Here is a 27996-nt window from a genome sequence, read left to right on the forward strand (position 1 = left end):
ATTTATTTATTTAGGATTTAAGATTATTTTACACAATCTCTTTCTGCTTTCCTGTCCCACCTCCCCTTTCCTTTCTCTGAGAGAGATGACAGATTTGTGGCTGAAGTGAATGTGTAACAGCACTCCCACTCGTGTTCTGGCATTAGTTACTCCAAAGCCTGAAGTGATGTGTCTGTGTGTGTGTGTGTCGCATCAAAGGCAGGGTGAAGAACTAGCAGGAATGAGAAAGAGAGAACAAGAATGTGAAAGTGAGTGAATGAGGGGAAGAGAGAAATTTTAAATCTTTTCTGTTAGGGCCATCTCCATCTGCTCCAGCTCTAATCGAAGAAGAAAAGAAGAGAAGAAAAACAAACACACACACACACACACACACACACAAAACTGACCTTGATGTTATCTACCCTTGTTGTCATATCAGCATGTTTCATGATTTATGAAAATGGCACCCCTTTTGTTGCATTAGGACTAACTGACACAAGCATCTCTATTATTACTGCTCATAGAAAGTGTTAAGGATTGGAATAAATTCTAACACTACATATTGTATTAGTCTTCAGTAAATAACTCATTCCAAGATATGATTGATACATTACACTGTGCAGTTTTGTTAAAAAGAAATACGCTGATACTGTTCTAAGCAATGATACTCATAATGTTTGTCTGACAAAAAAAAAAAAAAAACGTTTATGTAAATTAATTTATTAATTTCTTTATTTATTCGAGCAATTAATTTAACCAAACCATGGGTGATTCAACAACCTCTTATACAACCCCAGTATGGAAACGCTTTAGAAATCACCTAAGAATCATTATAGAGAAGTACAAGCACTTTTTTTTTGCCTGAAAATGTGCATACCTAGTTAGATTTTATTATTATCCACGTTAAACCCAAATTTGGATAATGCATCCTATGCATGTTCTTCAACAGCAACCATGTCTAGCCAGACTCAGAATTTCATCTTACTCTATTCACACATTTAAATTGCATTGATGTATTCAATTGGAATCCAAGTACTCTTCCGGCTAGGATGAAAACAAGCATGGGTAGAACATATACTCAGGTGGCTGGTTATTTTAGCATTTGCTATGAATATTTCATGAAGTGTGATATTGTATATCTAAGGTGTTCTCCTCTCCAAGACAAAGAAGCCAACATTTCCAAAGAAGAATAAAATTGCATTCTCATGCTGCTTTCATCAATCAGAGTCCAAAGAGTCGCAGGCACTCTTGAGAACACAATGAATTCACACACACACACACACACACACACACACAGTCAGTCTCTCCTACAGATTCAAGAGCAGGAGAAAAATTGGCAGTGCAAGAGAGACTAAATGACAGGAGGGTCTGGCAGGCTGATCAATATAGGCTACAAAACAAGATGTGATCAGTTCAAACTGTGACATCAACAGGTAGTTCCTTCTGTCCAGTAGTGGGTCAAATTCTGTTTTTTTAGTGTCATGGGATAAAGACAGGAACTCTGGCCAAATGTAATTAAACTGATTTTTATAAATAAATGTATTAAGTTTTAAATAAATACATTTTACTAACAACTGGTTTTTATTTACAAGTTAGGACAAGGATGAATGAATGAATCAAATCAAATCAAATGAATGTCCAACATTGGTTTTGGGGTGGGGGGGGTTATTTTGCTTTGTCTGTGGTTAGGATGAGGCAGACAAAGATAAAATGCTTTGTCCTTTTCCCTGTTATCCTCCTGTGTTTACGATATAACTGATATCAAAGGAATCGGGTAGAATCCATTATCAAAAAACAGCATCCCCAAAACCTGTTGCAGCAAGAGCAAATACTGACGAATGCTGCTTGACAATACAAGAAGATAAAAGGAATTTCAAAGTTGACATGATATGTAGGAACAAGAAAACAAACAAACAGGAGAGAACAGAGGAAAAGTGTCAGTCAAAGCCTGACAACATTGCAGCTATAGATTCAGCATCCTGAACTGTTTTCAGTACAGAGAAAGTTGCTTAGATCCATCTTTTTCAGTATGGAGCAAAAACACCTAAGACTTCTGTAAAAAAAAAAATAAATAAATAAAATAATAGTAATAATAATAATAAATAATAAAAAGACAATTCTTTAAAGTAAAGTGTAACTTCTTTGGAAGAAAGAACAAAAAAAAAAAACAGATCTGGGGGCTCTTGGCTGGGTGTTAGGGGACACAGATGATATGGAATGCTGATGACTTACACAGATTCTGGGCTGTCTTGGCATCCAGAATTCGCAGCTCTTTCGCTTTTTTCTTGAATTGTGTCATCCTGTCATCTGTTTCTTCCACGTCCTTTTTCACTGAAATCAAAGAGACAGAACAAGAGGGTAAGCATTAATTATCAAAACCTGTAAATGCATCTGCTCTTTTTTTTTTGTGTTTTTGGGGGGGTGGGGGTGCATTTGTAGACACATAATGTTTAACGAATTCCAGACATTAAGCATAAACAGAATGACTACACCAACTGTGATTACAGGAAAAAAAAGAAACCGCCACCACGATTTTAGAGTGTTTGGTAAGGTTGCCAAGTGTACGGAGTGGCTCTTAGGACATTGTTATGCTGTTGCTATGTGTTCTGGGTGGTTCCTAGGTAAAATAAATAAAAATAATAAATAATTGAGCCATTTCATAACAATTCGCACTCCACAACACAAAGTCAGTCAAATGATTTTGGAATGACACAAGGGAGATGAATGATAACAGAACTGCCAAATTAGATACCAAATTTAAGTCATGCATTTGAGGAAAAGTTGCCATAATAACGAAAAACAAAACCTAAAAATTGTATCAGATGAACGGACTGTATTATTTTGGATGAGGTCTTGTCATACGGCTAACCAAAATGAAAAGCATGACTCCTGTGCTTTGGACCACACTTTTTATGAGCTCCCGCTGTAGCAATAAAAATGACATATGTTCCTCTCTATAAGGTAATTATACATATGGCACCTCGATAACAGATCCAGGGTGGAAAGCATAAGGACAGAGAAACGCTAGATCATGGCAGATGTATCACGATTAAACCAAGACACTGATGCATGTCAGGCTTCCTTTTAATAGCATGACATACAAAAAACCCCCCAAAAAAACGAGAGAGAGGGAGGGATGAGAAGGGAAAATGGAAAAGGAATAGAGAGAGACAGGTGAGATAGAAAAACAGCAAGAGAGACAGACGTACAGAGACGACGTGCTAAAGAGACCATCGGCGCGTGACTGCGGCACCGCTCTGTATATTGGATGGAGATTTTGTGGGCCTGCTATTGACAAACACAGGGCTTGCTCTGTCAACGGCTCAGAGCCATGGAGATAATTGTGTTATTTCTGTAATCCTAAGGAGCAGCAGGCACAGCAGCTTGGAACAGCCCCAAACCGACGTTAATTCCGTACGTGTGTGACTAGTATTCGAGGGACCGGCTCCCTTTGAGGCCTGCTTGAAGAGAGCCTCTCCCTGAGTGACATAATGTGTCAGCAAAATCCTCGGCCGAACCATTGTCACAGTCAACTAACAACTAACTAAATTACAGAACAATCAAGGCCGCAGCTCTGGGACCCACCCGAGGGAATGAGAAAGAGAGAGAGAGAGAGATTCTGGGTAATACTCAGGTGCAAACAAAGACAGAAGAAGCCTAGGTTTGGCAGATTGCTTGTGGGAGTAGGAGAGCACCTCAGCGCTAATCATCACAACTCCGCTATTTATTTAAGCCCAAGATGGAAGTCTCCCAGGAAATAGCTTACAAACAAACCTCTCCCAAGAAATCTGCATATGTGAAGGAGCTATCAAAGCAGGAGCATCTCCTAAGCAGGTGGATTTGCTGCTGGCTACAGGCCCTTTGCTGTTGTGTCAATAGCACTGTGGTACTGATGAATGTCAGTTTTGGACTGGAAACAATGGTGACTCTTCGGAGCCTGCTCAGTGAGTCAGATCTTCTGCAAGTTTGATTTATTGATTTGCTTTGATGCTAAAAGCTCAGGTGTGCTCAAGCATGGATATCAAGTCATTTATTTGTGTGAGCATTTAACAACAGGTGACAGCACTTGGGGTTCCAAACAGTTATTCATTATATATCTAATTAAATCCAAAGTTCTGGCATGGAACTCTGATAGGTCTAAATCAATCTGACATAATGACATCATCACCACATGGCACAGATGTTTTGTTCTGTTCATACTGGTAGCCAATGAGCTTGCTGCTCAACATTCTTGCTCAACAATCTTGGTACTTGCTCTGCTGTAGATCTATTCTGCCAAGAACAAACACATTAACATTGTCATGTACATTACCATGCCAGTCCCTCTGAGAGTTGTCATGACAGAAATACATTTCATAAGCTGATAAAAGTGCTATAGATTCATAGTGCATTTTTAGATGCTTTCCTTACTTTGACGTTCTCTCAAATGTGTCTCACAATGATGGCATCATGATTCCATACCAAGATTTTGCACCATATGATAGGTCAATATATCGATAGATAGATTGATCTATGGTTATGATATTAATATAAGTAGTACTCAGAAAACAATTTCAATCTAAGAAACCGGAAGACCAGAGAAAAAAAAAAAAAAAGAAAACAGGGCTCCCGAAGGATCTTAATATTTTAGGGGAAGGGCTGCAGGTGAAGGAACAGCTTTCAGCCATATTGTAGAGCTCAAGATACCCCCCACCACCCCCTTAGGCGCATTGTCACACCCTTCTACCAGCTGGCTCTCCCACCTGGGTAGCCCACGCTCTCAGCAGGATGTTCTCAACACATCCTCAGGCTCTTCAGCTGTTAGACATCCGCAGCCCGCCAGGCCAGCAACTCCTTGGTCCGAGCGGAGCTGGATTAATGAGAAACCGGCACAGCTCAGCCCATCGCTACTTCCACTTACGGTGGAAAAGTGCAGTTTGGGAGGTTTTTGTTTTGTATCTGCAGCAGGCTTGCTGATTCAATTACACCCCACCCTGCGTGTTTATGACAGAGCGTCTTATCTGCTGGCTTGCTACCATTTTGTAGTGTTACAGGAAGTGTGATCTCGCAGAACTGAATAACAAGAAAAGGGCAGGACATGTCTTTGTTTCTAAGACAAAACATTAGTGCATGATGTGCTACAGTTCCTGCCTCTGTCCATCACTGAGGATGAACAGCACTTTTGCCAAAAAAATAAAAAATAAAAACGCATGCAAGGAAAACAAGACAAAATTTGTAACAGCCAAGTGAGCTAAGCCTCTTGATCTACCCACTAGAATATGCTTAGAGTATTGACACAAGCAAAAGACTCACAAAGCAGGACGTGTCTGCCACCTCTCCAAGAGGCTAAAACTGCTCCTCCATTTGATGAGCTGTTATTTGTTTCAAAACTGAATTTTTATATTTATTTATTTTTTTTAGAAAGTCTTTACTGCAATTTTAAGAAACCTGGCTATTAAAACAAACAGGCACTTTATTGGCATTACATTACAAATACATGATTAATATGAAGTTGGTTACCCCTTTGCAGCTATAACAGCTTACACTCTTTTGGGAAGGCTTTTTACAAGATTTTGGAGTATTTCTCAGATTTTTTGCCCATTCAATAGTGCATTTGTGAGGCCAGCCACAGATGTTGGATGAGAAGGCTTGCAATCTCCAACTCAGCTCATCTCAAAAGTGTCCGATGGGGTTTAGGACAGGACTAGTAAAGTTCTTCCACACCAAACTCATCCAACCTTGTCTTTATGGAACTTGCCTTGTGCACTGGGGCACAGTCATGCAGGAATATAAATGGGCCTTTACCAAAGTTTTCACACACAGTTAGCATTGTCCAGAACAACACTGGACCTCAGTGACTTTTGTTGTATGGCCATTTTAATTTATTTATCTTTTGTGTGCCTTTCACTGTATGGTTCATGTCTTTAATTAAATGAAAACATTTCATTCTTTACAACATATTCAAATAATCCACAGAAGAAATAATGTTACCTAGGTTTATAACCACATGCGGGTCAGCAAATGGCGACACATTTTCATTTTAGGTTGTGCTATCCCTTTAAACTGTTGGTTTAATAGTTTAAAGGACTAAAATCCAATAATCACCACAGTTGAATAGCAAAAAGCAACAAAGATCTGCTTTAAGCGCTTCCCTAAAACACCATAATGAAGTGCTAGCGAAATAAAGTTTTATTTGGATGTAGATAAAACCTTTTTGTTAGTTTTGTGTTAAATACAGTAAAAAAAAAAAGAATAAACTGGGCCTCACAGCATTACAAGGCTGTGTATAGTGAAACAAATACAGATGGCTCGTTAAATTTTATGGAGCACTGCATTTATACAAAGAAATTAAAGTCAATACAAGACATGTTGTGTACATGGAAGGCATAAATAACATGAGTGAATACAAGAAAATGTAATAAATAATTGAATAATGGGCCAACTATTGATAAAGTAAAAAGCCAGGTGGTTTTTGTTATAAACTGACCGTGAAGGACTGATTATGTTTGGGGTGTTTCAGCGCAATAAAAACAGCAGTATTTCAGAGTGATGCTTCAGTAATGCGATCCATTAGAAGGAAAACACAAAGTCAGGAGGTATTCAGGGGGAAGGTGGTTTCAAAATGTTAGTAAAACATTACCAGTACAAGATTGCTCCTGCCAACGTAATCACATACATGTGTGTTGAGTCCACAGAAGTTGTTATACTGTATGTGGGGAAGAGAGAATAGCTCTTGGCAACCATGAGAGGTGAAATGCAATAGCAATAATAGAACTTACAATAAGAAAAGCAATAAAAAAGGCAACAGAAAAACACACTCAAGTTCACACAAGCCCTTTCTGTGATTTTTGGACAGAGGGCAGCCCATGGGAGCTCCTCATTTCCAAAGTTCTTCACATTTGGGCGCAGAGATTGTTTACTGGACTTGAATCCTTCTGCTGGGAGCTGTCCATGTGATATCTCCCCCCAGGCAGCCAAAGCCTTGAGCATTAGCAAGCTAAACACTACCACATGTTCGCTTCCGGACCGAAAATGATTCACCCAAGAGCAGTCACGGAGACATAAAGCTCGAGATGGTGAGCGGAGGACTGAAAACACTGATGACAGGTCCTCTTAAAATGTGTTCAATGTCCCGGCAACGCATCAGACGAAGCAGACAATGTGGAGTCTGACTGTCCGCTGGGAAGAGCGTTGTCGGAACGCGCAATCTGTCTGGAATAATCTGACTCATCTACCTCCGCAAAACTGACTGTCCAAACTTGAACAATGCCAATCAATACGAGACAGATTCTTTCAGGAATTAAATCAGCGCAAGTGAAAAATACTTCAACAATTAGAGTATGGTAAAAAGGAAAGTTTAGTGGAAAACTAAGTTTGTGTCATCATTATATACTCAGTCTACAAAACTAGGAGCAAACACACACATACACAAAGTTTAAGAATAGTTTTTGGAAGTCAGTGAGGGAAATAAAATGAGATAAAATAAAGAAAGGTAGGAAATAAAGATACAGAGTATCGATGTGAAGCAAGAAAAAAGAAAAAAAGAAAGTGTTTTTTTTGTTGTTTTTTTATCCACATCATCAGACTGAGGTTTAAAAACATTTTATTGGACAATTACAGCTGTGACTATTTCTGCCAGTGACTAAGGCTAAAGAGAGGTCTCTTTCTCAACCTTTCTGCAAACAATTTATTGCCTGGATATAAGCCGACCACTGCGTTCCCACCATCTAGCCTCTCAAATGCTTGCTCACACTCTCAGAAAAAGAAATCCTTTAGGGACAAACCTGAAACTGTTTCTTTTTCTTTCATCCAAGTGAACCTGCATTGATCGGAAAAGGCCGATCAATAAGGAAAAAATGCACCCAAATTGAATCTGAGCACAGCATAACGAAAATTCTGGCACTGAGTGTTTAATATACGTTCTAAATTCGGGGTGGAGATTTTGTGGCGGAACAGGTGAGTGCATTTTGATGATGTGCTTGTAAAATTAGTGTCTGGAGCTATTCATTTGTAATAGTAAAGTGATTCGAGCTGTTTTTACTCAAGTACCCGAGAGTTTGTTGCGCCTGTGGGTCATAAATACAAGGGAGGTTGTCTGAATGAGTATAATTCAACCTCTCTCCAATAGATTTCTGATGTCAGGTTATTAGGAGACATCTTTCCTATAATGACTTACCCCTTTTCCTCAATCTTGACCTTCACTGTGCTGGGGAGCTCAGGCAAAGCTGTCTAGCCTCAAGGTGAACAGCACAGAAAAACAGCTGGGGGAGAGGGCCGTGCTCTCCCATCCATGCAATTATCATCATCTCTAACGATAACAAGGGAAAAGGGGGAGGTTAGCGCTAATGATAATTGTGATAGGACGGCAAGAATAGCTTGATTCTCTCTGAGGATGATGTGATATGCCTGGGAGACTTTCAAAGCATGACCAGGTGCAGGGGTCGCTAATACACTCCCGATTCTCACCCTGGGTTCTCCTGGTAGCCTGTGGAGACTAAGTGGAGAAGAGGCTAGAAAGGTCACAGCCTGACCCAATAACAACCGGCTCTCTAACAGTTTCATTATGAGTGAGAGACACACTGAGACTGAGAAACTAACAGCTGGACTTGGATGAGAGCTCAGGAGGATTGCCAAGCCCTGTTTCTCCTCCTCATGTCAGAAAACTTTTGTTTACGGTAACTTCTGTGGTTGTGGGAAACACAAATTGCAGCAATCTGCAAGCAAATACACTCATGTCATGAAGCATCCGATGGATTTAGGCCAAATGACAAACCGATGCTGTAACCTCCACTTCATTTTCGCACCATTCGAAGCGGGACTTGCTCAAGCATGGCTTCTTTTATTGGTTTGGAGCTCACTTAGCACGCACATTCATACGGTAATCTGGTAGAGCGGCACTAACAGCTCTCTCCTATAGTATGGTGCTGCAGCGTGCGAAGACGATAATAGGTTATCTCTCATATTAAATTCGCACGATCACATTTGTGTGAAATGAAAACAGGCGTCTATGAAAGACGATGGATCGTACTGACATTACGCCTTATCGTAAGGTCATTTGTGAGAATCCGTATCACCTGGATTTAACAAAGAGGAAGTGCCGAAGTAATGAGCAAGGGAAATACATCATGTTTTAGAGATGTCTCAGTGGTGTGAATACAAATGGGTTGTAGTTCTAAGCTGCGGTATTACAGTACCAAGACCCAACCATGTCTTTAATTTCTAGCTAGGCAGCTCAAGAGCACACAGAGTGTGGGAAGAGTCATTCCTCAGGGCTGTTAACTGGCCGCAGAGGGCTTTGCAGCCATGCCCTTTGGATTCAGGCCCTCAGCCAATGAGCTACAAGAAGAGATGGTTGGTTTAAGGGCTGGTTTGACCAATTACATTTAAACCACAAAACTTTCATTCTGTACTGAAAGCGCATCCCTGAGGCATATGACCAACAAATCGTTCATTTCTAGTGTCCAGAAAGGATCTATTACCTAACAAAACAACAGTTTATATTTGTGATAGTGGGGAGTTTTAGTGCATAAACTCTCACTGACCTTTCCCAGGGTGTACCTCTAAAGCAAATAAGGAGCTATTATTAACACTTTAGAATAAGGTTGTATTTGTTAACATTAGTTTGATGTCTTAGCATAAAATATATATATTACATAATGTACTGTGTATTTAGTATTTATACATACACTGTTCATTGTAATTTATATTCATAATACATTTACTAACAGTAATTCATACTCAAATACATTATTTAAATTTTAAATTGACTATGTAAAAGGTGAATACCAAAATAGATTAATAATGCTGCTCATTGTTTGCTTCATTATAAACAGAAATAGCTTAACAATCTCACTTCCTCAGTCATATGGTTATGAAATGTTTTAAATGTTGTTTATAGTTGAGTCTGAATTAATAACTGATAGCAAATGTGTACCAAAAGAAAATATTTTTGAAATTAATATTGTGCAATTATATTGCAATTTAAAAGCTACATTTTTAGCCAGCAATACAATCTTGTGTGTAATCAATCTTCAGAAAGCATTGTAATATACTGATTTATTTACGCATGTATTTATTTATATGTATTTTTATATTATTTTTAATTGTATATACTACTACTACTACTGTTACTGCGACTACATTTTTTTAAAATAAAAATTTAAAGCAAATGCAACATATATTTGAATTAAAAATCTTTTAAAGTATAATACATTTCCTCATCATAGCAGAATAAAAGAATTAATTTATTTATATAAGCCAATGGCAGAGATGAGATACTGTCAGTAATACAGGAACACTGCAGGCTCGTATGACTCCCTGTGGTCACAGGCTGGGTGCTGAGGTTGTGTGGCCATGTTTGCCTTCTCTGATGGAGATCTGTGGCCTTGAGACCAGCTGCTGTTCTGTGTTGTAGTTGTTAGTCTGGTAGGGGAGGCTTTTAAAGGATCGCTGTATCATCTGACGGGTGGGAGGGGGAGAAAAATAAGAAATAAGAACCTGTCGAGGATGGCTTTTTTTCCCCCTTGCACTTTTTTTTAATTCAACATGTGGCTGGGTATTATTCTTTCTATTTTGAAGGTTAACCAATAAGTTGATCCAATTTGTTTGCCCTGTTGTGAAGAGGCCTTTGGAAATACTTCACGTGTTGTGCGTACAAATGTCAAAGTTTGCCTGGAGGATAACAATAAGAAAAAAAATAAAAAAAAATAAAGTAGAATAAATAAAAACTTCTTCAAGGCAGCCTGGCATTACGCTTGTTAGTGCAAGACAGTATTATCTGTCAGCATCAAATCCACAGAAGGTATGAACAGTGTAATTCTAAGTCTCCACAATCCCACCGAAGGCAGTCGCCGCAGAAATTCATGCATTGCCGCTCTTCACAGACCTATGGATCCACTTGTCGAGCGTAAACAGGCACTGAATGCATGCATGTGGATTCATAAGCTTTTCACAGTTCCCCCAACATCAGCGGTTCTCAGTCAGCTCACGTCCAGCGTGAACAGGTGATACGTGGAAGCAGACGCACCCTGATTAAAACCACTACAGCACAGAAAGACCCCAGTCGCGAATTGCATCCAAATACAGCCTCCGTACTCATTTCACCTCAATGAGAGAAACCAGGTTGATTACGAGTGTCTCATCTGCTTCATTATACGCAGTAGATCAAAGAGCTGGGGTGGCTGCACGGTGATCCAGGGAGGGGGAGTGAAAGACGAGGGCAGGAGGAACAGAACCCACTACGAAAACATTTTCATGTGAGAGACAGCCAGGGATCGCAGCCCTAGGAATGCGGGAGAGCAGCTTGTTGTTTTTGAAAGCCCTCCGTTGGCTCAGGCTCACGCTGCATGGGATGACCCGGTCCAGATGCTCAGGGTGGTCAGGGGAGCATCTGGCTCCGGCCAAACCTTGGATCCTTTCATTATGAACACTTCTTCTCGTTGCACGTTAATGGAGCATTCTAGAAAAGAACAATTTGTGTGGATGCAGAAGCAGAATCGACGGTAAACAGGAAGTCTCTATACAGATAAAGCATCTCTAAGCATAGCTTAGAGAAAGCACTCTTCCCTAACAGGCAATTATTTCTGATCTGCCTTCCTAAAAAGCCGGACCCCTCTGTTACATCCTTTAGACTCCATCTTTGATTACAGCCCTCGATGTTTGCTTTAATGACAAAAGCTAGTCAAGCATAATGAGTTATAATGATAGAGCGCGGGGTGAGCATTCATTCTGGTAGCGGCTTTGTGTGCCGTCTCAGGTTTGACTCAGATAGTGATTACTGGGCTGACAGGACTTTAAAGTGTAAGCTGTGACCTGCTTCACTTTGGAATTAGTGTGTCCACGCACATGGTGTCCAAAGCGCACGCTCAACCACTTCCTCGGCAGGCTGGATTACGAGATGTTTATGGGACCCGCTGTTACCCGCTGTCTGGATTACTCAGGGATTGGGCCGTGTATAAACTATACCAGTAAATGTAGTTATGAGGCTTTACGCTCATAACTTCCTGCTCTTGTTTGTTTTGTAAAAGAGTAGCTTGAGAGCACAGAGAGATAGCTGGGTACTTTTACAGTATTTGTGAAAGATAAGCCCTTCGGTAGACGATGGCGCAGCACTTTAATCAAACTCAGACTGCTGGCTTTAACTGCAATATAAAAAAGAAGATCTGCCATTTTCTGAAGAATATATGAGTGGTGCTTGGCTGTGAAAAATTTGCCGCCATGTTGGAGGCGTTGTTATGACGTTGACTGGTGCAGTTATTGTTACCTAAAACTGAAACTATTACAAATTATTTTTTGCTAAAATAAAACTCTAATTATAATGAATTATTGAATGAAAAGCTAATAAAATCAATGTTGTTGATATAATTAAAACTGCAATGTTTTGGCTATTTTATTTTATTTTTAATTTTTTTAAACAACTTCTGCAATTTAATGCTGTTGAAAGAGGCAGGTCTTCTTTTTCTAAAACTCAGAGTCAGATATTAACAGTAAACCTGATACATGCAAGACCTGTATCAATATAATAAATATTAGATACAAAATATATAAAACATTAGATAAAAAACTTGGATGAACGGCTTAAATGAAAATGATAAATATTGTCTTCCCACTACACATGCAAGAAAATGCTCAAGTTAATTTAACAAATAATTACAAATAATCAGCAAATAACCCATCTTTTAAAATGTAAAATTAAAAAAATATATTTTTTCAGTGTAACTGAAAATGCAATAAAATTTATAACTACTACAACTGAGATATAATATATGAAAGCTAGAAAAATATTAAGAAATACTATAATAGTACATATGAGTAAAAAAAAAAGTCTCTTTTATTGTGCCATGTTGTTGCTTAGGGGATTCAAGCATGCATTGTGAAGCTGCTAGTTAGATTTATGTACTAGACGGTTCAAAGAAGTAATATTTTAACTTTATAGTTTTTAACTTCATGGTGTTTTATAGTCCAGCAGACAAAAACCATATGTTTGATCAAAAACAGCAATAACACACCCCTCCTCAGTGAGTCGAGATATTCACTGCATGCAACCAGAACGAGTTGTTCCTCAAAATATAATTCACAGAGAGAAGGATTTTTTTAACAATTTTCTTGTCATCCTTTTTTTCCACCAGAGTAACATTAAGAAATTCTACTGAATAAAAGCACAAAAATGCTTTTGTAGTGCCTGTTGACGGTGGCTTTGTAGATCCAAGAGTGGAGCACATACTGAAGTAAACAAATCTATAAACAACATCAAATTACAGCCGGACCTTTACGAGCAAGCCTTAGGGTCACTCGGTTCCAGGAGAGGAAATGTAGCTATTGACTTCGCTCAGGAAACAATTCAACCCAAACAGATATATATTCGAGATCTCCCCCAGCATTCCGGTAGAGAAAGGGAGAAGAAGTGCACTTTGAAGGCCCATGTAATATGATCACGGAATCGCACAGAATTCTTTGAAGGCAGTCAGGATCAATAGAGGACGAGAGTGGCCGTGGTTAAGCTGTGACGCTGCAAGTCGTCGCTCTGTGATCTAACCGGATCTCTGCTCTCCATCAAAGCCAGACTAAATTAAACGTGAATTACAGAGGTGAAAGCTCTGGAATGAAAAGACACCATTTATCATCAGACAGATGTGTGGTTATCTCTTATTCAGTGTCTTTTCCTTTGGCCCCACACAATGACACATCCTTCTAAGGCAAGGTTCACATCAAATGGTTCTTAACTCCATTTGTGATATCAGAAGAGTCATGCCTATTCAAACTGAGATGGAAAGTGTTCTTTGGATTTTTGGGTCAAGCATTGTTTCAATGCATCTCTTAAAAAAATAAATAATATAAATAATAATAAAATTCATAAAATTAAACAAAAATATAATGATGATAAAAATAATAATAATATAAATCCTTATAACAATAATAATATATAATAATAAAACAAATCCTTATAACAACAATAATAATCACAATAACAACAACAATGATACAACTCCTTGTAACAGTAATAATAATAATAATAACAACACAACTTAAAATAAAATAATAAAACACAATAGTACAGATCAAGAGGGTTAAAGGGATTGATTATTATTATTTTCATTTTTTACAGTTCAGATCTTAAATGAAATTCAAGTCTTATGTGTTGTTTGAAGCTTTTCCTTTAGCTTTTTCATCAGCTTCACAGGGCTGAAGTAAGGCTGTCAGGGAGTTAGACTATGTGTGTATCCGTGCACAAACACACAGAAACAGGTTATCGTTGCTTTATTTACTAAGCCTGTCAAGCTCTACAACAGGTTCATGATCCTCTCTTGCTCTTGGCTCACTCTTGATCTATTCAGAAAAGTCTAGTCTGGATCTGTCTGTAACATTCAGGACTATGCATTCTCTCTCAGCATGCACAATTCATGTCATTCATACGCTGAGTTTTCAGGGTGATATAGAAGAGAATTCAACAGAGGTCCACTTGAGAGAGAAGTAATGCTCCGTTGACTGACATGCACTTTGTGGATCTCAGTAAGGTGTGCAACATTTGAAGGAAAAAGAAAAAAGAAAACGGGTACAAACACAGAGACTCAAGGAAAATAACCATAATTTTCATCCAGGGTGATATGCAAGCTGATGGCTGTCTTGGTTCGCTTATACAACAATAAACAGAAGAATACTAAAGCAGGGTGAGAGAGAGAGAGGACAACCAGAAAACAAGAAAGAAAAAATGAGAGAGAAATTGAACGAGGCGTCATTCAAAATAAACTGTAAAGTCTCATTTGAAAGTGAGGTTTGAAAACAGACTACTTAATGTAGCTTAATGTAGCGTGGTAGCAAACGAATCATTCCATATAAAAAGACAGGCGAGAGATGATGATGATGATGATGATCATATGCTTTCACCAAGCAATTGTGTTAAAACACTGTGGCCAGAATCAGCCATTACAAGTCATAAAGAGCTGAAGAAATGCAATCCCACACCATAGCTCCAACATGTAAGTACAACATTTTCCAGCACTTTACCACTTAAATGCTTACAGCTGCCATCTCTTTAAATGCTGCTCTCAGCTTTGATCTCCTTTCTGTTTCAACTTGTGCTAAGCGCTCACTGTGAAGCTTCTAAAACTGCAAGCTAATACACAGGCTCTGATAGTAACAGATCTGTACACTGTGGACGCTGGCGAATTACAAGAATTAGTTTCCCACCCCACTCACTTCAATGAACCATGAATAACCAAATCACACATATATCCATATATCATGCAGTCAAACTATTTATTTTTTTTTTTCAGACAGCTTCAACATTGCTCATACCATCACATGATTTGCTGTAGCTTAGAAAATGGTAGTAAATTTGTAGAACAAATTCATCTGGTTAATGTCAAATAATCTCAATCTAAATTAAATCATGAATTACGTTGAATAGCTGTCAGCTGTTAAATTTAAGTACACAATTAGATAATACCAATTTAGGTCAACCAATTACCAAGCAATGCTTAATTTTGTTCAGTTAGTGGTGTAAAAAGTTCACAACAGCAATTAAAGAAAAAAACATTTAAGCAAAACACAGTCAGGCCATAGTGTCTGAATAATTTGCGGTCCCAAATGTTGATCAATTTTACTGGTAGTCCACTGTATGATGAATTGTTTTGGTATAATTTCATAGTTAACTTCATTTTGCTATACTTAATTTAACTATAGGGTCCTGCACACACTAGCACCAAAAACAAACCCAGGAACAATTATATCCGGTACCTGAATAATTTTTGTATATGTTTCATAAGAAATACATCCACATTCCCGATTCTACATAAATGTATTTATTTGTTGACATTATGATTTATTACAGTATTGGCATGCGTTACATTATTGCCATGTATATTACCTTTATAGATTGATTAATGATTAATAATAATAATAATAATAATAATAATAATTATTATTATTATAGAATGAATGCAAGCCCACTATGTAAAACTGAGTTTTCTTGAGCGAATTTCAGCCTGATCCACTTAAAATACAGGAAACACAAAGAGAAACAGCTCTAAAGTTCAGTCCACAGCAAGGAGGATGACGCATCCCAGGTATAGACGATACTGAAAAGAAAACGGACTACCATTACTCTTCCATTATTAACGACAGTCGGTGCAGAGCAGGTCAGCTTTAGCCCAGCTGTCTGGAAGCAAAGTTTCATACCGGCCTTCCTGCCCTCCCGAGTCTTATCTGGACCAGCAGCTCTGGGCGTGTGGGCGACTCGCCCTGAAGATGCTGTGTGTAGAACTATAGGAGCAAAGTGGTAATGATATTTGTCAGAAAAGGCCTAAGCGAACAAAACCACCACAGCAACATCAAACAGAGCCAAAACAGAAGGAGTCTTTAATCTCCCTCACCCAGTTCTGGCAAATCCTTACACTGACTCACATGGGCACTTCATGGGGCTTGAAAGACAGCTTATGTTGAAACAGAATCGGTAATGGAATACAGTGCAAATTCTTACTTCACCCCACTCCCACTGCTAATTCTTAAAAGCAACAGAGTGTGTGGAATTTAAAGAGAAGAGGAGAGAAAAATGTGGAAATGGAATATCCTAACTGCTTGAGAGGAAAAGTGTATATATTAAGTGTGTATACTATATAACCACTTGTACAGTAGTGTAAATAATAATAATTTTTAATACAATATTTTAATATGTTGTACGATATAATGGTGTTTACATTATACAGTGTGTATATATACTGTATATGCACATATACATACATATACATATATATATATATATACACATTACAATTATACATTACAACTCATATATATATATATATATATATATATATATATATATATATATATATATATATATATATATATATATATATATATACAAATTACAATTTAATGAAACATTTTACAGTATCCAAAACGGTAGGCAGCTTCAAATATGAGAGAGCAACCAGTCTTCATTTTCACAAGGTAAGTAATTTCACACAACATTTCTTGAGATTCATCCAGGTTAGGGGTCTGCTAAGGACTCATGCCTTCCCTCCTGCCCACAATCATGCACTCCTACTGAGACTTCAAACATTCTCCAGGCCCCTCGCTGATCTTTTTGAAAATTCAGGGAGCAGGGCAAACTGTTAGCATTCCACTCAATATGCCAATGTGCCAACTTGCCATATTGCATATTGCAGATATCCACACATATTAAGTACTGTACTGGCTTTCCATTTTCCTACGCCTAAGTATTACACTTTTAAAGTAGGGCATCAGTATAAGACAGAACTCTTTTCCTGACTGTCAATTTCCATCTGATGGAAAGGATGAGCACCAGTCAACCTTTCCCTGGCGCTTCAGGCTGAGGTCTACATCACGGAATGAGGACTTTAAACACATGTCATTTCTGAATGTTCCCTGTTCGTATCCAAATCTCAACCCGAATTAGCCATGTGACCTCTGTAGACTATGCTGGAGTCATATGATTTATGTTTTGCCCCAGTGTTATTGAGCTAATTCAATATCGGAGCCTTCCATTGTGAAATGCATATCTTTTTTCCCAGTGCATTCAAGGTTTCGGGCTGTAACCTTCCTATGGAGACTCAATTGTTACACCACTATCAGGGTTATTGTGACTTGGGGCTCTCATTTAATGTGTTCCCCAGTAAACTTAAAAGAAACAAAAGAAGAAGAAAAAAAAAACCCAGACACCTTGCTTTCTCCTCATTACAGTCAAGGACAAGGTACGAGATGCCACAAAATGTCTGCAGGCATTTTCTTGCACATTAATAACTAAATCTAGTCATTCAAACCATATACAGCAAATTAGGTGTCAAGATGAAGCTGCAATGACTGTCTCACTATGATACTGTACTATGGAATAATTACTTATTTATATGGCACATTTCAAGTGCTCTAGAATTGATGAGATTATGATAATGCACCGTTTCACAATCAGTGAAGGATTTAGTCTGAGTTGAATTGCATGAGAAGAGGAGGGTTTTGTTAGGCTTGTGTTTCCAAAGCCATTTCTCTTCCCTATGCACTGATAATCAGATCAGCAGTCACATCCAAATCTGTGTCTGTTATGAAAGTGTCCCTTTTGTGTTACTTGCAAACTATGTGATTATGACAAATTTTTGTTTGAAGCATTAAAAAACTGCCTAGCATCTTTTATACTAAATGACACTGCTGTTAACTTTAACAAAACCAAGCCAATATTATCTAAGGGTCACTGATTGCAAAGGAAAAGTGTATTTCTAGATATAAATCCTCCCATAAGTAATGTCATAATAAGCGAATTAGTTCTCAAAATGTATGTAATATTTCACTCTCAAGTTTCACACAGTATCTCTTACATTAATGAATGTAGTTCACAGTTTTGATTAGGAACATCTCCTCCGTGAGATGTTAAAGGGCTGAATTAATCAAAGCAAGTCTGCCTCATTTTGCCAGGCATGGCAATATGTTTGGCACTACGAGGCATGTTGTAGAGAGAGAAAAAAAATTCAATAGCAATGCAATTGTGAACTAATAGGAATGAACACAGGCACAGTTTCAGTCCAGTCCACTTTAGATTATGCAGTTAAAGCACAGTAATTACAAACACTGAGCACAGTAGCAGCTGCTGTCTGCTCCCCCAGGAAAGACGATAACACGGTTCCCTATAGCACCATCCAGAGGTCCTCACAAACATGTTTCATAACTTACAATTCCCCCAATGCCGTACTGAATTAATCTGTGCTGTACAAGCCCACTGTATGAGACATCTCGGGCAAGTGTAAACTACTCCAACCAACACTTACTAAAACTTTCCTATACCACACCTTCAAGAGGGTACAAAACTACTTCAAATTCTGCCTTGTTAATTATAAAATATGAAAAAATACAGTTCACCAAACTGATATTTAAACATGTGTTTTATTTCTAAAAAAATAAACATTCCACATGAAAAATCGTACTTTATATGAGTGCTACTTCATCCTTACTGTTGAAGCCGTAGTGGCAAACAAGCCAAAAGTTTTGGGAAATGCTGGCGTAGAACATCAGAACACCAGCTAACAAAAGAGTGGCATTTTTTTTGACACCCTGAAGAAATCGAATTCCGTGCACAACAGGAGAGCGTCGTGAATGCTTGCTTATACAGACAAGCAAAGCATGGTGCACAAAGCATCTATTTAAACGGTACAATCTTCCTCGTGTCAATCCAGCTTAAGCTATTACAGTGTGTCGTGGAGAGTGTATCATCATTGCTACCCAGCAGCTGCAGTCCTACAGTGAAGATCATTGTATATCTCTTCAGCACTCTTTTTACTTCCTTCCCTGCCTGTCTTAGGTCGTATCTCTCTCCTTTCCGTTCCTCTTACAAAGGCCAACCGGTTTCCATTTAGAATGTCAGACTAATGGCACATGGCTGTCGACATATGCAGCATTATTTGCATCTCAGAATGCGCCACCGAATGCCACCTTCTGGCGGTTAGGAAATAAAAACACATAACGATTATGGAAAGTCCGAAGCGCCAAGCACACATTTCTGTTTATGTGCCTGGACCCTAGAAATGAAAATAGCAAACGCTTTACAGAAATGACAACAAATCAACCCCTCATATTCCAGCGCAATGCACAGGCTCTCAATGGAAGATGACACGATGCTTAGAGATCCAAAGGACACTCAGCTGCTTACTCGAGTTACTTGAGATGTAATCAGTGCTCAAGGCGTATAAAAACGTTTGCTAACCCCAGGGTGTCTTTGGCAATCTTCCCAAAAAAATGAGACAGAGAACACTGATCTTGCAGTATCTCAACTCCTTTCAAATCTTCAACACCTCCTTCAAAAAAGCACTGTTGGAACTGTGAACTGTAAATTACTATGAATAAAATAAAATAAAATAAAATAGTTCTCTTTTACATGGTTTATAGGAGAAAAACAAAACCATACAGATGAGGGCAAGCAAATGATGACAATGTAAATTTTTGCCTCAACTACCCTTTTAAAAAACGGCAGACAGGAGAGCGACGAATAATGGAAAAAAATTCAAAGTGAACGTCTCCCTCGTGCTTTCTCACTCGTTTTCTCATTCGCTCAAGCCCAAGAGAAGCAACCTCACTCCATTACAGACGCTACTGTTCTCTAAGGACCAGCCAGACACGAGATGACATCAGTCTGTTCCTAAAAATATCACTGCGTCTGGCCAGATACAACATTCTTATTCATACTACACGCTCGCACAAACTACAAATCCACTCACCTCTTACACCAGAACCTCTCCTGCCATCACTGCTTTCAATTGAGTTTTGCCTCTAATTATAAGATTCTGGTCTGATGAAGGTCTAAACTACGCTCTTACGCTGCAGGGATGAAACTATTTGTGAGGGCAAAATTGTTCACTCGAAAGCTTCAATTAGGCGAGGGGAAGAAAGGCGGATGGAGCGGTCGGGGGCAGAGAGGGGAGTTGGCAGTCAGTGGAAGACACAACAGTAAAATTGGCTATTAGACGCTGAACTTAATCCACTCCATATCAGAGCATGGCATCTGCCTCCAGCATAGAAATGCCCAGATTAGCAGCGAAGGATAATAAGCTCTTAACTGTATGCATGAGCTCCACTTTAGGTTTCCTGTAAACTTGGCATATGGGAGCTATGCAGATGAAATTCTGACGAGACACTTTGAGAAACTTTCCTTCCTACTCCGCGGTTGAAAGCGAAGCACCAGAGGAGCTGTCTATTTCATTTCTGTCCGTCTGAGAGAGGGGATGTGAGGGAGGCTGGGGTGGGGTTTAATTAACTATTAAGGATGTGATGTCCTGACAAGACCCACGGCGAAACCTCTGGCTCTTTGGACGGAGGTACGACACCAATAATCGTTCGCGAGCAAATGTCAACGTTCTTTCTGAAGAGACGTCAGCCAGAGGGCAGGAAGCCGAACTCTATATGAAAATCTCACAGCGCAGAGCTGACGTTTCCACAATATGGCCTGTTAGCTTCAGGATCAAGCCTGGGAGGGTGCAAAGCAATTTCCAGGAGTAGCTTTCTTTGCCTTTTTGTGAGGTAAGGGGGACACGGTCTTTATTAGACGTGTGCTTTTGGGTTCACAATGGTTCCCTTCAGGAAAAAACAAGCGGCGGGCGATACTACCTTTCAAGCTCGCCCCAGTGCACAGCACACTCATCCCGTCCTCTCTCTGTTGAATTAAAAGCTCCTAATAGTCCCTAATTATACAAACTCATTTCTTTTTCTCAATGCCTCTGCATTTCTATGGCTTTTTCACGACGCTGTAAACACTGTTTCGGGACCAAATTTAATAAGCTAGCCTAGTGAGAGTCCTCTTTAATGGGAGCCGAGCTTGTTTGATAAGTCTCCATTTCATCACTCACTTTATTAATTAATTATATAAACTTAAAGCAATTTGCCTCCTTAATGGCTTATTTTAGGGGGAGATTTGTGGCCAATTAATTGATGTTGCTGGAGCACAAGTGCTGCTTTGTTTTGCGGTGCACAGTGGAGAGAGAGGTAATTGTCTATGTGTGTGCAGTGGACTTAAACATCTTTCAAGGGTTAAAAAAAAAAAGTAACATCAGGCAAGAAAGAAAATAAAAAAAGACTGGTATATATAAAGGGACCTTGTCATTTGAAGCACCTATTTAAATCTTAATTTAATGAATCTCATAATACTAAAAACTACTTTTGTGCATGTAAAGACCGCCTGAAATATTTATTATATTTTATTTCTTTAATTTAATAGAAATAAGTAATATAACAGTCATGAAAAGATACGGAATTAGACTTTTTTTATTTCTAAGTGGACTTTGGCATAGAAGCGCAAACTAGGACGACAAATAAAGATGGACTGAAAGCCTCTATCAAGAGGACATATAATGTGACGAGTGTTTATTAGCATCATGGGACTCTATTACTGCCTTGAATAAATTGTATTTCAATGAAGCCTCACTTCTGTACAGATGACTCAAAAAATGACCATCAGAAAAATAAAGTAGTGCTTATTGATCTCACAACAACAACAAAAAAACCTCTTGAAAATGTACTTCAGTTCACACAAACAGTGAGATGAACAGTTATACAGAGATGCAATCTTTTGTGATGGTACAAAAAAGGGTCCTTGGTGTCATGCTACAGTAGAGAAAGAGATATCACAGAATCAAAGATAGAAAAGTGCACAACTAACTGCATTGGGTATGGATACCACAAAAGTAGTTCATATGATCTGTGTACTACATGGAAAACCCCCCCAAATAAATAAAAAACACGAGAGTGAGTTTTAGGATAACTACTCATTTAAAGATAGTGTTTTCATGCAGAACTGAGTAACACGCTCTTTCTTCCCAAACTTTCCGCAAGCTACTTTTCTCTGGTTGACACACAGTGTCGGATAGATTAACACATTTCAGGTTACCCCTGTCATGTTAATTCATCTCTCTTTCTTCAGCAAGCCTAATGTCAACATTTTTTAACGTTTCGGGATGTTTCCTACAAAGGCATGCTGTTAGGCTTTGATAAGGTGGGTCTCTTCATCAAACACTCATCTGTTCCTGTCAGCACAGGTCAGAGGAGAATGTTCTGAGGTCAAGAAGAATTTGAAGTAAAAGTAGACCTCAGAGACTGTGCAGCAATGTGCATTTATTGAGATTTAAGGAACAGCAAAAACACAATTACACATCTGAATTTGTACTAAATCATTTGGTCTCGAGTTCATCACAGACATGAAATCAGACAATAACAACTTAAATCTGTCTGACTTGTGGTCCGGTGTATTAAAATGACAATTTCTCACAGAAAAATGAACATTCTGCCATTGACTTCACATGCGGTGTGCTACAATAGAAAGGTTGTTATAAGGGTTTGGTACAGCATAATGTTAGGGACCTACACTGATTTTTTGAACAAAATTGAACATAGCATTTTCCCTTCAGTTCCTTTGTGTTTTGTAGCAGAATTAAGTCATTTAGGCTTGAAACAACATGACAGTGAATAAATAATGACGGACCTTTCATTTCTGGGGTTTTTATGATGTTTTTTTTAAGTCTCCACATTTCGTTTTATTTTGCTGTTTTCAGCTACCTTAACCCTCTAGAAAATGGCTGATGCTGCAAGGGAAATTGATATGGATGGGAAACCAAGAATTAACAGGATTTAAAGTTGGTGAAGAGGGACAAATGAGCGCATGAATTAATGTGAGAGTGCGGCCGAGACAGTGAAAGGGACGCTTGACTTAATCCCATTCACAGCATTCTCCGGTGCGGCTGGGGAACTCTAAATATGGTAATGAGAGGGAAGAGCCGACCCTGGGGTGGGGGTTTATATGGTTGCTGTGGCGTGAGTCGCTGTCTAGATAGTCCAGTAATCCCGTGCTGCTTTTGCAACTTAGGTCCTCATGTAAACAGGGGCAGACCCTGTGGCCGGTAAACCCCTCCTGTGTTTACCCACGGCATGGGCGGTAAAGACTGGCAGGGTGCTACTGGAATGCAGCCCTATTGTGTGGCCGCTTTTCTTTTGTGAAGTGAAAAATGAAGAGACTATCAATAGGCCGGCGGAGGGGAGGAGAAGCTCGTCATGGCAGCAGGTGCAAGGGATAGCCAATATTTGCACAGCGGTTTCTGTGACACATACTAACTGCAAAATAAAAGGGGGCAACTGTTTTTATTGGCGCTTCACAACACCCAGATAAATCCTGAAGCGGTTATACTCCCCCATCCCCGCCGATCCCACCAGTGTCAAATCATTTTATGTGCTACAATTGCCTAGACGCATCCTGACACATTACGGAGTGTCATTTCAGAGGTCAAGAGTGCACCTCGATGCAGTCTCTCTTTTGTTTTCTTTCACTAGTGCTGGGATAAAACTATATAAAATGGTCGCAAACAAAGACAATGATCTTGCACATTAATTCCCTGGCTGCTGAACAATCTGCATCAGACATATTAAATAATAATTCCTCAATCAAGAAAGGGATATGTGTGTGTTTCTTGCTAATAGGGAAAAAAATACAATAAAAGTAAAATACAATAAAATGAAATAAAATAGAAAACAGTTCAATGGCTATTCATGATGGTAAAATATGCCTAGCTTTGTAAGTAATTTTATAAAACATAAAAAAATAATTAAAAGATATATGTAAATACAATAAATGATATAATTTATATTCTTTCATTTCATTTTTCATCTTTTTAATTACAAAACAAAGCACCGATGGAACTCTTAAGGTAATCATTAAGAGGAATCTTTTATGTTTTACGATTCTCATCCATACTTGAATCACACTATACATTTTCACCTTTACTTAAAACAAATTCTTACATCATACCTAGTTGCTATCTATTAAATTTGAGAATCTAATTCAGTGTAACAAAACTGGTGAGTCCTCCTAGGAGAACAATAAAGATTTACTTCTAATCTCTCTCTGTCTGGAGGGCCAAAAGTTTGAGAAGAGCTGAGGCTTTGTGCAAAGATGCCAGAGCATCGACTTTAGCTCAATCCACTTCCTGCTCTCATGTCTCACTCCACAAAGCTTACCTCCAATTCCTACTGCAGCAGCTGGCCACTGTGCGGAGCACTGAAAACCAATAACCCAGTGTACAGTTTTTCGCTGCAAATAAGAAATCAGCTTTTAATATGTATAGTTACAGCTCTTGCCGCCTTGAAAAGCAAACAAGCAAAATATCTGCCAAAGCCTGACAACCTGCCATTCTCGTCAATGTCACGCTTGTCACTATAGATTTAGCAAATATTTCTCGAAACTGGGAGGTCTTAGAAACCAGGTTTTTTGTTGTTGTCTGTGAAAAAAATCTATGTGGATCTGTGTTGTCTGAGTGAAAGGATATCGAATGAATGGAAGAGTTAAAAAGAAAGCTCAGGGTCTGTTGAGCAGCTAGTACCAGTATAAGTTGCAGCAAAAGTACCGAGCTAAAATAAAAGCCTCATGGAGACTGGGAATGAAAGCATGCATGTCTAAAAGTAATGGTAGGCTGAGATTGATTGACAGGTAACTAATTGTGAGTGCACAAAGGCTTTCTTTCTCTCGCCCACTCTCTCTCTCTCTCTCTCTCTCTCTCTCTCTCTCCCTCACTCTCAATCTCCCCCACTCAAGTCCATAGTTGGACATAAGAAATGAAAGCTTAATCTGTTTCGATGGAAAATCTATCAGAGGGGCCCGGCCTGTGTATGAGGATTAATACTCTGATGGTGCATATCCTTCAAGCGGGGTCTGGTCTGTTGTTCCATCACTGGTTGCAATGACAGCAATGAATGCCTTCCCATAAAAGTACATAGGCCACAATTGGTTTGGACTTCCATGACAATCCAGTGTGAACATGAATAAAATATCAGGGGGTAGCTAATTACATCAAGCAGAAGCGGGTGCCCTGCAATCTACCTTGGAAAGTAGGGTCAGGGGCCAGGCAGAATGAACCGCAGCCCAGCCACATTGCACACTGTAGAAAACATTAAAGTGGGCTCTTCTATAGGTCAACTATGTGTACAAATATATTTATTCAACAGGATATTCTTTTTAATCTCCCTCTTAGTTTTTATATTAATATATAATGCATGTCTATAAGATTACGGATACAGGAGTGGATGTACTGGATGCGCTGTAATACATATTTTATATAATATAAATATATAATATTTTATATAATATAAATTATATATTTAATATTACTGTCATATAACAGAAAAGACTGTTAATATCATTAAAGACAGATCCTCTAAATCAAATAACAAATATATTTAACATTGAAATATATGTCATATATAATTTCATTACATTTTATTTGTAATATTTATAATTTTTTTATTAATATATATTTCTAGAAATAAAACAGACAAAATGTGTATATCATGGAAGATAAAGCCCTCTAATCCAATGACACACAAAGTTAATCTCACATATCAACATTTCTTAAAATGAAAATTTAACCATAGCCCAATGTCTTGAGATGAAATGTATTGGTCAACAAAAAAGCGAAAATCCAAGACATTTTAGCCTGTCTTACCCTACCTGCATCGTTCCAGGGCTCTGCAGTAAGTCCACAAAAAATGCTATAGCCTGAAGCAGACATTGACATGCATGGCCAGGTAGAGGAAGAGGGAGGGAATTGGGAGTGGGTCGGAGGTCAGAAAGCTTCTACAGTACACATCATGGAATACGTGGTGACAAACTACGCAGTAAACAGCAGCAACTGTAACTGTAGCATCATGAATGCCCTCACAAACATGCTGGACATTTGCATCGGCGCCTGGCTCAACAGTTTCCAGGGAGAGCGCCAGCAGGGTGTGAAGGAGAGGAGGATAGTGGTCCTGGAAGGCATGGTCAATGAGCTTTGGACTTGTCCTGAGGCAACACACAGTCTCTTTTACCAGGGGAGCGGACCGTGGGACCTAGTGCTCTGTTCCACGCTGTCCATCAAAACCTGCCTTGCTGATTTGGACAGTCAGTGTGGTAGATTGGTATTCCCTCCACCTTCTCCCTGCAGCAAAGCCCATCAGTGGACACTGACACTCTCTGGTCTCGCCTCAGGCTACACAGGAAGAACAGCATGCTGGGATACACAGGCCATCTCTCTCCTGACATTGTGGCTTATGATAAATCATCTACAGAAAAGCCATGTGAAGGAGTCAATGGATACTGAGGGAAGAATAAAAGCAGTCGGATACCACACGGATAGCAAGTAATCTTTATAGATATAATAACGTGCATTAGCTTGAGGCCCTAATGCCCTAATCATGAAAACAAAATTAAAACCTTTCCAGCTGTGAATGATTTGGGCTTAATATATATCAGAAAAGAGAGAATATAAAGGGCGCTTAGATTTTCACTCTTGGCTTCAGGGGATGAATGGATCATTTCACAAGTTTAGACATTAGACAGATCTCTGGCAGAGCATCAACCGGCTCTCCGATGAGAAGACCCCTGAGATACTCTGCAAAACTTTTTTGCTGAAATTAATTTCTGCTGTCACTGAAGGATGTGATGAAAATCCAAAAGCAGCCGCTAGAAAAGATCATCAGCTGCTACTGTAGATGGATTCTGCCATTTCAACTACACTGCTAATTGATGAGTTTTCATTTTCAAATCCCAGTTTAGTGACACTACACAATAAAACCTTGCTGATTAAATAATGACAATAAATGCCAGTGAGGAGAGCTTGTATCAGAGGTAATATACTCATATACTAATAACTCCAGAAAATCCAGACAATGACACAGTGTGCAAAGATTTAGTGAAGAGGTATTTAAAAAAATGCTGTTTACCTTTTTTTGTATTATAGAGTGGATACAAAACAACCTAAATGTCATCTCCAGCAGTGCTGAGGTTTCAAGTATATGTTGTATCACACTAGGAGGGCTGATGTTTTCTCTCTATACTTCTCTAAACACAATGGTTTGTATCAACCAGGCTGACCTCGAACTATCACAGTGACCTTTACATACATGAAAGTAAAAAAAAAGGAAAAATATATATATATATATATATATATATATATATATATATATATATATATATATATATATATATATATATATATATATATATATATATATACATACATACATACATATACACACACACACATATACATACATATACACACATATATATATATATATATATATATATATATATATATATATATATATATATATATATATATATATATATATATATATATATATATATATATATATATATATATATATATATATATATATATATATATATATATATATATATATATATATATATATGTATAGTAAATGTTTTTTCAACCAACAAATCAGTGCATTTTTATGAACATTTTATACAATATCCCACCAATTAATGTGTGTGTGTGTGTTAGAGAGTGTATTTGCATCTATTTCTCAATTTTTAGCCTGGGCATTTTTTTTTTTATCTGACAAAGCTGTTGACTCACAGTGGGCCTGACTTTGAAAATGGGGATGTCACTTCATGCCTCTCAAACGTGTTAAGAGGCTGGCACAGACCTTGTTTCTGCAGCTATTTTGGAGGAAGCAATGCTAAGCATGTTAGCATAAGTAAGACGATTTTGATGG

The 27996-nt window shown here is 38.5% G+C and overlaps 1 protein-coding gene across 7 annotated transcripts in view; it reads right to left on the reverse strand.

The window, feature by feature from the left end:
- diaph2 (diaphanous-related formin 2) overlaps positions 1-27996 on the reverse strand; it is a 350703-nt gene that overhangs the window by 154572 nt on the left and 168135 nt on the right. For all 7 annotated transcript variants that reach the window (XM_043256805.1, XM_043256804.1, XM_043256807.1 and 4 more), the window contains one exon: positions 2212-2310. In XM_043256805.1, coding sequence (XP_043112740.1) covers positions 2212-2310 — 99 coding nt within the window. The remainder of the gene's footprint in view (positions 1-2211; positions 2311-27996) is intronic.

Source organism: Puntigrus tetrazona, chromosome 14 (genome assembly GCF_018831695.1).
Source record: "Puntigrus tetrazona isolate hp1 chromosome 14, ASM1883169v1, whole genome shotgun sequence".
Taxonomy (NCBI): Eukaryota; Metazoa; Chordata; class Actinopteri; order Cypriniformes; family Cyprinidae; genus Puntigrus; species Puntigrus tetrazona.